General features: G+C 43.0%; 1 protein-coding gene across 1 annotated transcript in view; it reads left to right on the forward strand.

Moving 5' to 3' along the window:
- The window catches only part of LOC125911395 (uncharacterized), a 74,921-nt gene extending 68,450 nt beyond the window's left edge, over nucleotides 1-6,471 (forward strand). The window contains exons 6-8 of the mRNA XM_049615257.1: nucleotides 2,933-2,994; nucleotides 3,823-4,644; nucleotides 4,776-6,471. Of these exons, the coding sequence (XP_049471214.1) occupies nucleotides 2,933-2,994; nucleotides 3,823-4,644; nucleotides 4,776-4,841 (950 nt within the window). The 3' untranslated portion in view covers nucleotides 4,842-6,471. The remainder of the gene's footprint in view (nucleotides 1-2,932; nucleotides 2,995-3,822; nucleotides 4,645-4,775) is intronic.
- The last annotated feature ends 6,981 nt before the right edge of the window (nucleotides 6,472-13,452 follow it).

The following is a 13,452-nucleotide window of genomic DNA, read 5'->3' on the forward strand; positions in this document are numbered from 1 at the left end:
TGGGGATAGCCCCTGGGAGGCAGCACTGTATCTCACTCCCTTGAGCCCAGCATTCAGATCACTGCACAAGACACAGATGATTCAAGAACAGTGGGCCTAGGTTTCAGCCTTAATCATTTCCATTTTCACCAGGACTTATACAATCGTAAATGACCAGATTGCTTAGGGGTTCTATAAAGCCAAGCAGACTGGGAGGCAGTGTAGAATAGTGGTCAACTGACTGCATAGCTTTTACATTCCCATGGCCCTGGGTTAAACTTCCACGTCTGTCATTCCCTAGCTGTGTGACCTTGGGAAAGTCCCTTGACTTCTCTGAGCTTCATCTGCCTTACCTGTAAAACACACATTGATAACTCCCTGTATGAAGGTCAGTGTGAGGAGGAAGTAAAATGACATATCGAAGAATTCAGCATAGTGCCTGCAATTGCTGCTTGTTAAATCATAGATTATACTGGAGAATGCTTCGATATGTATTGGTAATTGACTTATCAGTTTTCTGTTACTTCGATACAAGCCACTGTGCTTAGTATAAGGACTTCCTCCCCACCCCTCACCCCGACCCTGCAATTTGAACTCTCTCTTTCCCTAAAAACTGTTAGCTAATGGTTAATTGAGAAACAATATAGAATTCCACAGGAAAAGTAAAAGAGCAGTTGGGCACAACTTTTCCTGGGGCTCTATCTATTCTCAGTAGCGTCGAGACCTGAGGCTGATACATGTGTCCCCATGGGTCACACCTGAACGACCAGTGCAGTCAATGAAATAACATTCAACACTCATCCAACAAGCATTTATTGACATCTACTATGTGCCAGGTGATGGATATGTCAATCTCCCTGGGGTTTGTTTTAAGCAGCGCTCAAGGTCTGTTTTAAACATTTTCATATAAATTAACTCTTTTTTAAATTGTTGTAATGTTCATTTATTTGACAGAGAGAGAGAGAGAGAGATGGAGACAGAGACAGAGTGTGAGCAGGGGAGGGGCAGAGAGAGAGGGAGAAGCAGGCTCCAGGCTCTGAGCAGTCATAGCCAGAGTCCGATGTGGGGCTCAAACCCACAAGCTGTGAGATCATGACCTGAGCTGAAGTCAGACGCTTAACCGACTGAGCCACCCAGGCGACCCTAAATGAGCTCTTTTCACCCTTCAACTAAAGGTGGGAGGTACTAGCATTGGTCCCATTTTACAGATGAAGAAACTGAGCACAGAGAGGTAACGTGTCCAAGGCCACACAACTATTATGCAGAATTGGATCAAGACCCAGCAAAGTAGTTGTAGGGTCTTTCCTCATCATCCCCAAGTCTTACTGCTAACTGCATTTGTTCATCTGAGCAGCCAATGTCATGCCTCCAGCTTGGTTTCTTTACTCCCCTTTCGAAGCTGGATTCCCTAGATGATAGGATTGGGGCTTCACTCTTTCCTCTCTGCTCTGAATACCTCAGAAGGGGCTGTAAAATCCCCTGGACGCTGGTTAGGCCCTCCATTGATCAAGCCGTGTGTCATCGGTTACTGTGTTGAAGACAATCTCTTGCTCTTTCCAGTAACAATTATAAACATACTTTGATGCATTAAAAATATCTACCTTAGGGGAGGTTTGCTTCATAATCTAATAAAACAGATTTCTAACTTGCAGGTTATTACAGCCTTTGAAGTATTATTTAAATTGTCCTAGACACAAATTACTTATAAAATTGAACTGTCACTTTATAGCAGAATTAAAATTAATATGCTCCTCTTGATTCCCGTACTTGGGTATAAATTCCCTTATGTAAAATGCTCTGAAATTTGGAAAGCTCAAAATCTGCACCCATTTCTCTGCCCACTCTTGTGTCTCTTGGTAAAAGGGAAAGAATACAAACTGTCACTAACAACCAGAGTGAAGGAAGAATGTTTATTCAGAGCCAAATGTCACTTTCTTTCAGCTATGTTAAAAAACATCACTTGAAAAACAGGAAAAAAAAAAACCCTGTCATATTTGCAAATGGAAAACACTATAAAAAAGAGAAAAATGGCTGCCCAAATAATCCCAAGACGTAAATTTTTCTTAAGGGTGGGTGCTATCCTTCATATGCTCTTTTCAGAACCTAGACCGTCCTGCACACACAGTAGACTATTAGACCAGGCACTAAGTTTCATCCCTGGTTAGCAAATGACATACAAAGAACAAAATTGCTCCCTTGAAGTTGAAATCAAAGAGCCCTGGTGAGCAGCCGTATGTCCATCAGGATGGGAGAGCACACACATGTGGGTGATGGAGGCAATCCAGAGAGGGGCATGCCTCCCAGGGGTTGTTTTAAACAATGACAGACTGCAAAATCTGAAAGTGATGTGTTGGAACATGAAACACACACGCACGCATGCACACACACACACACACACACACACACTTGTAAAAAAGATCACCAAAGTCCCTCAGAGCCAAAGTTTAAAAGAACACGTGCTCTGGACATAGTAACAGTAATTTCAAAATCACTCCATTTATGACTCTATTCCTCATCTCTTTGATCACTTTGGCACACTATTCAGGAAATAACAGAAAAAGAAATATGAAGCTGGAGACAGAAAATTTGATTATAAAACAAAGCCACCCACCTTGCTTTCAGGGTCAGGAAGTACAATGGCCTTCTTTTGCAGCAAGAATGAACTTAACACCAGTGTGTTAAATAATCATGTATATATTTAAAGGAAAAGGAAATGGTTCTTTAAAAAAAAAACTGCAACATCTCAGTCCTCTTAGCAAGTCTTACCAAAAAAATAAAAATAAAATAAAAGCAGCATACTGTGGTTCTTTCGCACAAGGCAGAGAGCGGCGTCTTCAAGTCACTATTTCCCTGTTTTGCAAAACCGAACAAAAAGCAACGGCAGAAGATGCGGGGAAGGACCTTCAAACATCTCTTGCCCTCCTGGGTCCCTCCCAGTGCCTCCTCTCCGTAGGGGCTGTAGCAGCCGCAAAGATCAACACCAATGTCACCATCGGCTGCTTAAATGCCACAAAAGTACACTTAGAAATGAGAGGAAAGTGACTGACACGGATTTGCTGAGCCAGCCCCACTGCCACTAGAACAGCCTTAAATGCCCACACAAGGAGAATAAAAAGAAAAGCACATTTTGCAATAGAATAAATTCTTTTTTTTTTTTTTTTATTGAGACCGCGGAAAGTCACATGACCCTGCATGTAGCCTTTTAGGAAAGCAACCGAAATGGTAAAGAAAGGCGTGGGGGCTGCCTCCTTCCTCCCGCCGCCTCTCAGCCGGTCCTGCCGCGTGTCCGCATTCTTCTGGGCGCATCTGTGGAGCTATTAAGTGGGATAATCCCTCTGGCCTTTGATACATTTCTGGACATGATTATTTCATTACTCGCAGTATATCAGTAGGATCATAATAAAAAGGACTTCTGACAACCTGCCAAGAGTTTTGTGGCCTTGTAAACACAAAAGTGCTCTAATAAAATTTTATTAAGTGTTAAAAAGTCATAAAAAGTGAAATAACATAAACTACAAAATTTACTGTCCTCAGCAAATGCTGAAAATATCGTCCACAGTAAAATTAAATTAGCATGTAATAGACAGAGAAGCAGTGTGGAGTGGATTTAAAAGAGGATCCAGGGAAAATGACACTGTAACCCAATCTGGGTCACGGGGATTTAATTCGGATTCTTCTCCCTAAATGTGAATAAATGTGCTGATTACAGACAAGAGCTCCGGGGTTATTGGAGTCTCACACATTGTCAATACTTTGGGAGAAATAATATATTGCAGATTGTAATGAGCGAGGGAGCCCGAGCGAGCGCGGCGCGGAGCGGGCTAGGGGCAGGGCGTCCACTAGGGCGCGCTGCGAGACCGGGAATCCCCGCCCGGCGCCCGCGGGGCCGCGCCGCCCCAGCCGCGCGCGCACGCCTCGGCCCTCGCCCCCTCCCCCGAAATCATATTTAGAGGGTTTTTTTCTTTCTTTCTTCATCCCCCCCCTCCTGTGACATTTTCTCCAAATCGGATAGTGAAGTGTAAGTCGAGCTTCGCCGCAGGCAACCCTGGGTCTCCGCCTTCAGACTCGGGGTCCCTGAGTGGGGTGCGCTGCCCCAGCGCTGCTAACCCAGGGGACGGGGTGGGATCCCCCCCCACACACACACCCACCCAGCCGAGCGCCGTGGGCCCGGCCGTTCCACCAAGTGAGGCCGAGGAGCGCGTGAGGCCCACGCCCGTCTCGGGCCGGGGCACTGGTGCGCTCCGAGCACGACGGGTGGCCGGCCTCGCGGCGGGTTCAAGTGCACGCCCGGGGTTGGAGCCCGCGGCTCGGCGAGCGAGTTCTCTCCTGCTCAGCCCCCTCTCCGGAGTTCACTGTGCCCCGCTGCTCCTGGGACCCCCCTCTCCCAGCCCTCCCAGTCGCGATGAGCCGGCGGCCTGGGGCGCGAACCCGGGCGCGCTCCACCCCGGCCCCAGCCCACGGCGCGGGCTCCCCAAGAGCAACGTGGAGGCTCCGCCTGGAAAAGAAGTCCGACTTCCTCTCCGCGCTGCTCTGGTGCGATCTGGAATCGGCAGGAAATGGCTCGAACACCCGTCCCGCGCCTTTGCAGTCAGCCCTCGCTTTGCTGAAGGGAAGCAGCTCCCACCAAAGTCTTATCGCCCCCTCCCCCACGAAAGACCCGCGCAGGTTTGTAAAGAAGGGTGCGAGATCTGAAAAGTATTTGTCTTCTAGGGAGAAAGATGTTGGTGACGGAGCCCAATGAAAGATGGGGTGCTTTTTAGGTAGAGATGATCAGTGGGCCACATCTTGTTTTGCAGTTCCAAAATGATGCAAACGCGGCCAGCTGCGGAGTCAGTATTAGGAGCGTATTGATGAGAAGTTAGTGAAATAGGAAATAAATGGGAGTGACATTTCGTGGCATCGTTTTTCCTCCCGGATGTTCAAGGTTTTAAGCTGCATTTAAGAATTAGCTACATTCTGCCAGAAAGTAAATACTAAGCAAACTGGTTGCCGAAGCTCAGAAGAGGTAAGTGCAGCTTCCCATATAAGACCTTCCAGTTTCCTGTTGAGGCTTGCACAGGTTACTGGGATGAGGATACCTGATACTTGTGATTTGACAGATGGCAAGAACGTTTGATTTTGATGTGGCAAGGTAATGTTTAAAGCAAACGGAGCACCCAAGGATCTTTTTGATAAAGTAGTGTTCACTTCTAGCCCGAAAGAAATGTAACTCATTTATAGTGGTAGTTATAGCCCCATGTTTTAGATTTTTTTTTTTCTTATAACACACATGAAAAAAAAAGCGGTCTTTTAATAATTTTTTTAAACACTGTCTATTGTCATTTGCGAAATATTGAATTCAAAATAGCCTGGATGGGATCATTGGAGTTAAAAAAGCAAACAAGTCCATTTAACTACGGTTTGACATTTGCTAGCCAAGGCTTTGAGAGCTACTAAAAACAGAATTAAAAGAGGAATTGAGCCATTCCCTGCAAACAGCAATTGTAATGTGGTCAATCAGTGTTGCCTTTGAAAACGAAGGCCAAGTATGTTTATGGAAGTACAGAAACAAATATTTTACTGCATAAGATTTTCTCAGTTCAGACTAAAAGTTTTGTATTTAAAATTTTATGATACACATTTTTTCGTTCATTTATGAAGTCCAAAAGGAAACTTTCTGTGTTCACATTTCAGATTGAAGTTCATCTGTCCTTCAGAAAAAGTATTTTCATAACTACTAAAAACACCATCATGACTAGTATTTTTAATTCTCTTCAGGTAGATATATGACTGGTGTAATTTTTTTTTTTTTTAAACAAGATTAGTACAGCCCTATTCAAGGAGTTTAGGGGAGTGAACAAGGTTTCCAAACCTGTGAGTGCATCTGTGTAAAATGGTAAAATCAAAGATTGTTGTAAGGAAACTTGGGAATTAACACATTTTAAATGAATATAAAAACACTTTTGAGAGGGGTTCTTCCCCACTATTTCTGTTTTCCAGAAAAAAAAAAATCAGAGACTGTTTTCCATTCTATAGATCTACTATAATCAGGTATAAGAAAAATTATTACATAACAACAGGTCCATCAAGATGGTGGATATTTTGAATGTATTACGAAGGAAAAAGAGCATCTTGGCCTTTGGTATGTTGGAGGTACTTGAAAAGGCAAGAAGCTTGTAGAAATATTTTACTACTGAAATCAACAAGACCATTAAAATGTGCAAGTAATTATATTCTAAGTGGCCGAGAAGTATTTTTTCCAACTGCTTTTGAAACTTGAAAAATTTTGTGTGTACTTTAATTAGTACCTTTGTTAAATGTTCCAAATATTTTGTTATATGAGCTGTATGATGGAACTATTATTGGACTTTGTGGTTTTCCTGTGTACATGAACAGTTAAGAAATGTTTTATTTAAATCTTCTCTTATCTGTACCATGGGATAAATTTGAACATGTACCCTGTTGGAGTAAAGATCAACACAAGTTCATTTTTCTCTCCAAAACCTGACATTGATCCTGATCTCACAGTTTTTATGTACACAATCTGCTATTGAAATCAATTTGGACGTCCCAGTTTGTAGGGAAATTTTAAGACAGTGCAAGTTTTCCATGGAAGAATATATATTAAGGCAGGAACTAGCTAATAACCAAAATTAAATCAGGAGCTGTGCTTGTAGCGTTCACTCATTTGGATGATAACTTTTAAAGGTAGTTTTGCACTCAGGAAGGATTTCCTTGTGCTCTGTATTTATGTATATCTAAAGTATGCTACCCTGCAGTGTAAAAACTCAATAACCAGATAGCAAATTTATGTATTTTGAAGGTAACTAAGGCCAAGGCTATGAGGAGCAGATTGGCTCCAAGAAAGAAAGCAAGCATTTAAAATTATATTTTAAAATATAAACTTAATTTGAGTTTCTGACAGAAATCTTGTGGCCAGTTCATCAGTTTTCCAGATCAGTTTTAAAGCAGCATGTAAAAACTACCTTTTCCACATTAGAAGTTCATATTTAAGTTTCCTTAGCTGCAAAATCACTCTGAAACAGAGTGTTTTATGTTAAGGACCGTTCATGTGTTGGTCCCATTGATTACATACGAATGTATAAAAATCTTGTTTAAAGACCAGTAAAAGTGAGGAAATTCCAAGTCAAGTTGGCTAATTCCATTCATAATTCATCCCGAGTGCCTGACTTAAGAAACTTGCAAACAGTTTATAGCTATACATACAAAATCGGTTGACTTGCTTTGTAAGCGGGGAAGCAGGGTCAACTTTGACCTCCTTGTTCAGAGAGGCTTAAGTTGATAAAAGTATGGAATGTAGGTTAAGCTTTTCGGTTACGCAGGAATTTTCCAATCTCACCCTTTTTTTTGATTTTCACTTTTTGAAAATGTAAACAGGGAAGGACAACTTTTGTGCTCTGAAATGGGATTGACTTTCACCCACCCATTTCCTTCCCGCTTGCACATTTGTTCAGTAATACCTCTGAGTGCCGGGAGAGCGAGAGGCCCTGCAAGGAGAAAACAGCATGCACCGTAGCTCTGTCCCCTTCAGCCATGCCTACCCCCAGCCCTTTTATTCTGAGAGAACTGGACGCGAATTTAGTACTCCTATTAACATGGTTCAAACTGCTGCATCTGTGGCCTTAAGTCCTTTTGGGGATTGGCAAGAAATCCCTGGAGACTTTGCGTTCTGAGTGGGGGTGGGGAGCTACTGGGGAGTCCTGTGCCTTGATAATGGGGAGCTTCTGGGCTGACCTTCAAACTGAAGCAATCATCGCTCATTTTCCAAGGCTGCACCATAGGCCAATGCCTTCCCCGAGTTTTCATGTTCAGGAAGACATTAAGACATTTTCAGAGTTTCTTAAACATTCTGAGCTACTGTAATCTTAAACCAGACGAATTTTAAGAGTGAAAACTGGCCCAGAGAGAGTCTTTACATAGTAACCTCAATCTGATGTGAACTCCAGCGACTTTTTAAAAATAAGGTCTTGAAAAGGTGGGTTTCTGGTGGAAAGGCTGCGGTCTCCTTAGAGTAGGGATCCTCGAGACCCGTTAATATCCACCAGACACGCTTCATTAAACTGGAACAAACATGACTCTGAATCACCGGCTCCCCGTTTTCCTGAATGTAGGTCATTTCGTGTCCTTACAATTTAACGTCCGAAGGGATTTCCTGTCTTTGAAGTGTAGCACTTTGTCACCTGTTTGGATAGGCTCCCTAAAAGTAAGGGCTCTGTTCCTACTTTGCAAGACTTAGTGACTCCATGTTCCCTGGCTGGAGTTTCCCAGATCACTGAAGGCCGCGCACTGCAGGTGTGGGTCTTTCCTTTACAAGTCGGCGCCTGCAGATCCCATATTCCAGACTTCATTCCTCTAGGTCAGAGCCTACGAGAAAAGCCCGGAGCCATCCACTCACCTGGGTGAGGCCATAAAGAGGTAAGCTTTCATAATGAGGAGCCATCTATCAAAATTCATAGCTTCTGAGAACCGGAATAACTAGTGCTTAGGCATTAGAGTCTCTTGCTAGAGCAAAACACAACAACTGGGGATAAATGTGCCACAGTGGGTGACACCCATTTAAGTAACGACCCACGTACAAATGTGCTTTTAAAAATGTATTATTTTTACCAAAGAATGCATATTACTTCATCACCTTTTAGTATATGGATCCTACAGTTAAATATTTTTAGCGAAAATTTGCATATTTACGAGGAAAATGCGATTCCCGTTGAATAACGTGTTAGGAGACGGCCATGAATTGATTCTAGGAACTGCAGGTATGCTTATTTTTGCCAAACGATGCAACATGTGCCAAACCTCTTTATAAACTATAACACACCCTGCGAAGGAAAAGGTATTTGTGTAGATTGAAATGACCATTTAGCCTTAGTATGTCCACCAACTGATCTGTTAGTTAGGCACATCCACCAACGAATCACTACAAAGACTCAACTTGTTCTCTTTTGGAGAGGTTCACTACTTGTTTGAAAGCTTGGGCACAAATCAGGCATCTTCACAGTATCCCTCACCAAGAGTGTTTTCATGTGAATATTAAGTAAACTATCAGAAGTTTACACATTTGGGGTGCTTTCTTTTCAGGGAACTGGATGCTCATATACATGAAATTAAGACCTTTTGGTTAAGTAAGAGGGAGAAAATCAAGATAGATTTCTACACAGCTCCGGTTTAAGGTCATGATCAGAGAAGAAACTGAGCGTGCCTAAAGGAAGGAGTATGGGGCTAAATATGTATCTGATTTTTTTCATAATGAATGGAAATGCAGTTTTGATGTCTAGACATTTTTCTTTAGGTGGGTATTAATCACTTTGATCCATTTGATTTCTCGGGAAGAAATTGTAGCCGTTGTAACTGAGTCCATCCTACTGGGTTGCTTTCTCACGAGTGGCATAGGAATCGTCTAGAAAGAAACATCACGTGCACAAAGCATCCACCCAAGGGGCACACCTCTCTCATCTCTCACAAGGCAAATGGTCCAGCAGAGGAAGTAGACTCAGATTCATGCACTTGTCTCATGTTTTTGGTGATCTTCTCCCTGGTCCCTGCTCTTGGTAACTGTAAGCCAAGTGTGTGTGTGTGAGTATCAGACGGATTCTCTAGCTCCCAAATGAAAATTCTGTCTTTAGTCACACACTCCTGCACCTTTCACATGGGGAAAATGTTCCAATTATTCCTTGATTACATCACAGATCATATGAGAGCCAGACGGGTGGAAACAGGGTACAGAGCAGCTGAGTATCTCTGCAAACTCGGAGCACTTAAACATACTTTGAAGACACACAGCTGCTCTCTCTTTTTTTAATTGTTTTCAGTAAAACTCCAAAAACCCCACAATGTGTACCTTAAAAGCATCAGGAGTATTTTAATTGGGTAATAACCATCCATATTTTCCTTCTGATAAAAGGATTTAAGAATGAAATTTTATGATGATTATAAACTGTAGTACTGACCCAAGGGACAAGAACAATTATGAAAAACATGTCCTACATATTTGGCGTGATGTGAATTTAGACTTCGAAATCATTCATCTTAAAGGCTCCAGCAACTTATTAAAGCTTATAAAATAATATTCACATAATGACAACAGGGTAACTTACAATCATGATTGAGATGATGTCATCAATATTGCAGTGGGGCTCCTCGCCAGAGACTGAAGCTGACTTGGTCTTTGCCCCTTGGGTTTCTGATAAAACTAGATATACAATAAAAGAGGTCAAAGACGGTAACAGATTTTGTGTATCCGAGATCCCCTTTTGGTCAATGACTGTTGTACAAATGCTTTTAGCACATCATATCGTTTCCCCTTCTCCCCCTCCTGTTCTCTTCTCTTTCTTTCTTTTTTTTCTTCTCTCCTCCAGTTAAAATTACCAACCACGAGAAGGAAAAGTGATTTTTGGAAAACATGAAACATTGGTGAATTGGAGTCTGACTACTAAATTTGGGAGTGGATCTGGACAAAATGAAAGTTTACATCTAGCAGCTGAGCAGCTGAGGATGAGTTCGGCTCACGTGAACGTGAATCCCCAGGTGAGGGTAAACCACCACACTTAGCCCAGCTTCAGCCAGGCCCCAGGATGAGAGTCCTCTCTGAGGGCAGGAGCATGTCTAGCTTTGAGTCAGTGCTTGCTGCCAGCCCTCCTGATACATTAATTCTCACAATAACCCTTTTCTTTTTTTTACATTTATATTTATTTTTGAGAGAGAGAGAGAGACAGACAGAGCGTGAGCAGAGGAGGGGCAGATACAGAAGGAGGCACAGAATCCGAAGCAGGCTCTGGGCCCTGAGCTGTCAGCCCAGAGCCCGATGCGGGGCTCGAACCCACAGACTGTGAGGTCGTGACCTGAGCCAAAGTCAGACGCTCGACGGACTGAGCCCCCCAGGCGCCTCTCTCACAGTAAACTTTCTGAATGAATTCAAGACCGCTAGGGAAATTGCCAGATTTCCACGATGTGGGCGAGAACGGGCATGCTAAGTGGAGGGGCTGCCTGTATCCGAATTTGTCTTAAGCCCAGCCCTGCAGAACCCCAGCACTTCTTCCTCAGACACGTATTCTATGTTAGCAGAATTAAGCCCTTTCGAGTATACATGTAGCTGTAAGTGGCTTGTACCACTGAAGTATTAGTACTTTTTAGCATGACCTGCCTCTGCTATGATGATAGAAAATAGCCAAAGATTTAACCTCTGCCCACGGGCCTGGGTTTTGTTCTAGCTCCGTTGTGTGACCTCTGGCAGGTTACTTAACTGGTCTGAGCCTTGGTTTCCTCACTTATAAAATGAAGGCAGTGACACCTCTTTGCAGTATCAGTGTATTAAGTGACCTAATATTTGTAAATCTGGAACACAGCTTGCAGTCAGTAAATACATATTATAGGAGTTGCAAGGAAAAAAACACGATTGAATCTTTGATCTCGCCTTTTCGTTACCTAAAATTTTAGAGATTGTTCAAGAAAAAAAGGGCAACTAAATGCACAGTTATAACACTAGCATCTGCTTTCCACCCAGAGGCATAGCCCCGACCTCAAACTTGAGATTTCAGTGTGAAATCCCATCATAATCTGAAGGAGAAAAAAAAAATTTGAACACAAAAGAACTTAATTCTTTTTACTCCAAGTGATAACCTTTACTAGGCAACTCAGGTTAAAAACTGACCCACAGGCCTTGAAGTACACTGTTTACCTAGAGAAAGGAAAAAACAAGTAAGGGAAAAGTGTTTGGGGTCTATGGATAACCCAAGAATGGCAAATCCCGTGCAGCTTTTTTCTGATTTGCATTTTACACAAATTCTTGCGGGAAGTGGCTTTTATATGCCAAGTTTCCTTCTGTGGTTAGTTTCTATGGGCACTTCATGAACTCCTGAATGTAAGGACCTGGAATAGAAATACTCACACACCTGCAGCTAGCGTGGTATGATTGGCATCCCCATCGTGTTGTCACTGACACACAAAATAAACTTAGGATAATTGCTGCGTAGCTTAGGCAACAGAAGACCTACAATAACTGTTATGTCTGAGTGTATTGTAACAGTCTGACAAACCGTTTGATCTACTCCAGAAATAGAGCTGTTCCTACACGTGTCATTCCATTGCTATCCTTGGATAGCAAAACCAACCATATTGAGGTTTGTGGTCATTATGTTTTTGGCCACACTTCACTGAATTTTGGGCTTGAGATCTTACTGGATATCCTTGTGGCAACTGCCTAGTTGGGATTTGAGATTTGCTTTTAAACTTTGGATAGTCTGTCTTTGCTCTTTACAAGTGCCCAGTTGTCTAAGAGGACTTTCCAATTTTTTTTTTCTTGATTACACTCAACTAAATTATAGGCAAATAATACCTCTAAAGCTTAGTTTTTCCCCTCTGGTTTTCCCTGCTGAACTACATCCATATGCCTAGATGTCCTCACATCTAAAGTATGACTCCAGGGGCGCCTGGGTGGCTCAGTCGGTTAAGCATCCGACTTCGGCTCAGGTCATGATCTCACGGTCCGTGAGTTCAAGCCCCGCGTCAGGCTCTGTGCTGACTGCTCAGAGCCTGGAGCCTGTTTCGGATTCTGTGTCTTCCTCTCTCTCTGACCCTCCCCCATTCATGCTCTGTCTCTCTCTGTCTCAAAAATAAATAAACGTTAAAGAAAAAATAAAATAAAGTATGACTCCATAAAGAGTCATTCTAAGATTACAAATTAAAATATATATTCAATCACCTGGACCTAAATCAAATGGTACCTTTTGGAAGACTCTGGTTTGTTCTCATCCTTTTGTAGGTCGGTGGGGAGAAGGCGGGTGGGATGTGGGGTCCTCGTTTGTAAGGAGAGAGCATCCTACTTGGAGTAATAAAGGATCAGGTTATTCAAGAAAGTAGAGCATTAAGAGCTAAATTTTGTGGTGCCTACCTCAGTGCTTTAGGAGATCAAAGGAAAGAAATACCAACGAGGACAGGAAAAGCTAGGAAGGGATTCTCCAGAAGAGATGGGTTTGCAACTGTGTTTGGGGAAGGTGGGTGGCTTTGGGTGGATGAAAAGAACATATCCAGTAAGGGGGACATAGTGGGTGAAAAGTGCTGAGGCAGGAACGAGCTCAGTATGTTCCTAGACCTGTAAGGATTCCAAGTGTGCCGTGCTTACTAGTCTTTTTGTCCAGAGACCGCTAGTTTTCCCAGGGACAGATTTGACAGTCTGCGCACACAGAGGTCTACTTCATTTTAGCTTTGTGTCTTGCTTCTCTCAGATCCGGTTAAAATGCTATTCTGGATTGTGTCCTTTCCCCGCTTAAGACCCGGGCTTGGCTCTCCATTGTTCAGTCTCCCTTAGATTGCTAGCAAGGCCTTCATGACCCACTCCCTCCCCACCTTGAACTTCGTTGCACCTCTGGCCCCTTCTTGCTCCTCCCAACCCAGCTTTAAGCCACCTGGGACCCACCATATTCTCTTTTGTCTCTGACTTCACATTGTCCCTTCTGCAGGAAGACCAGGTGAAGGCTC

The sequence above is a fragment of the Panthera uncia genome (assembly GCF_023721935.1).
Source record: "Panthera uncia isolate 11264 chromosome C1 unlocalized genomic scaffold, Puncia_PCG_1.0 HiC_scaffold_3, whole genome shotgun sequence".
NCBI classification, from domain to species: Eukaryota; Metazoa; Chordata; class Mammalia; order Carnivora; family Felidae; genus Panthera; species Panthera uncia.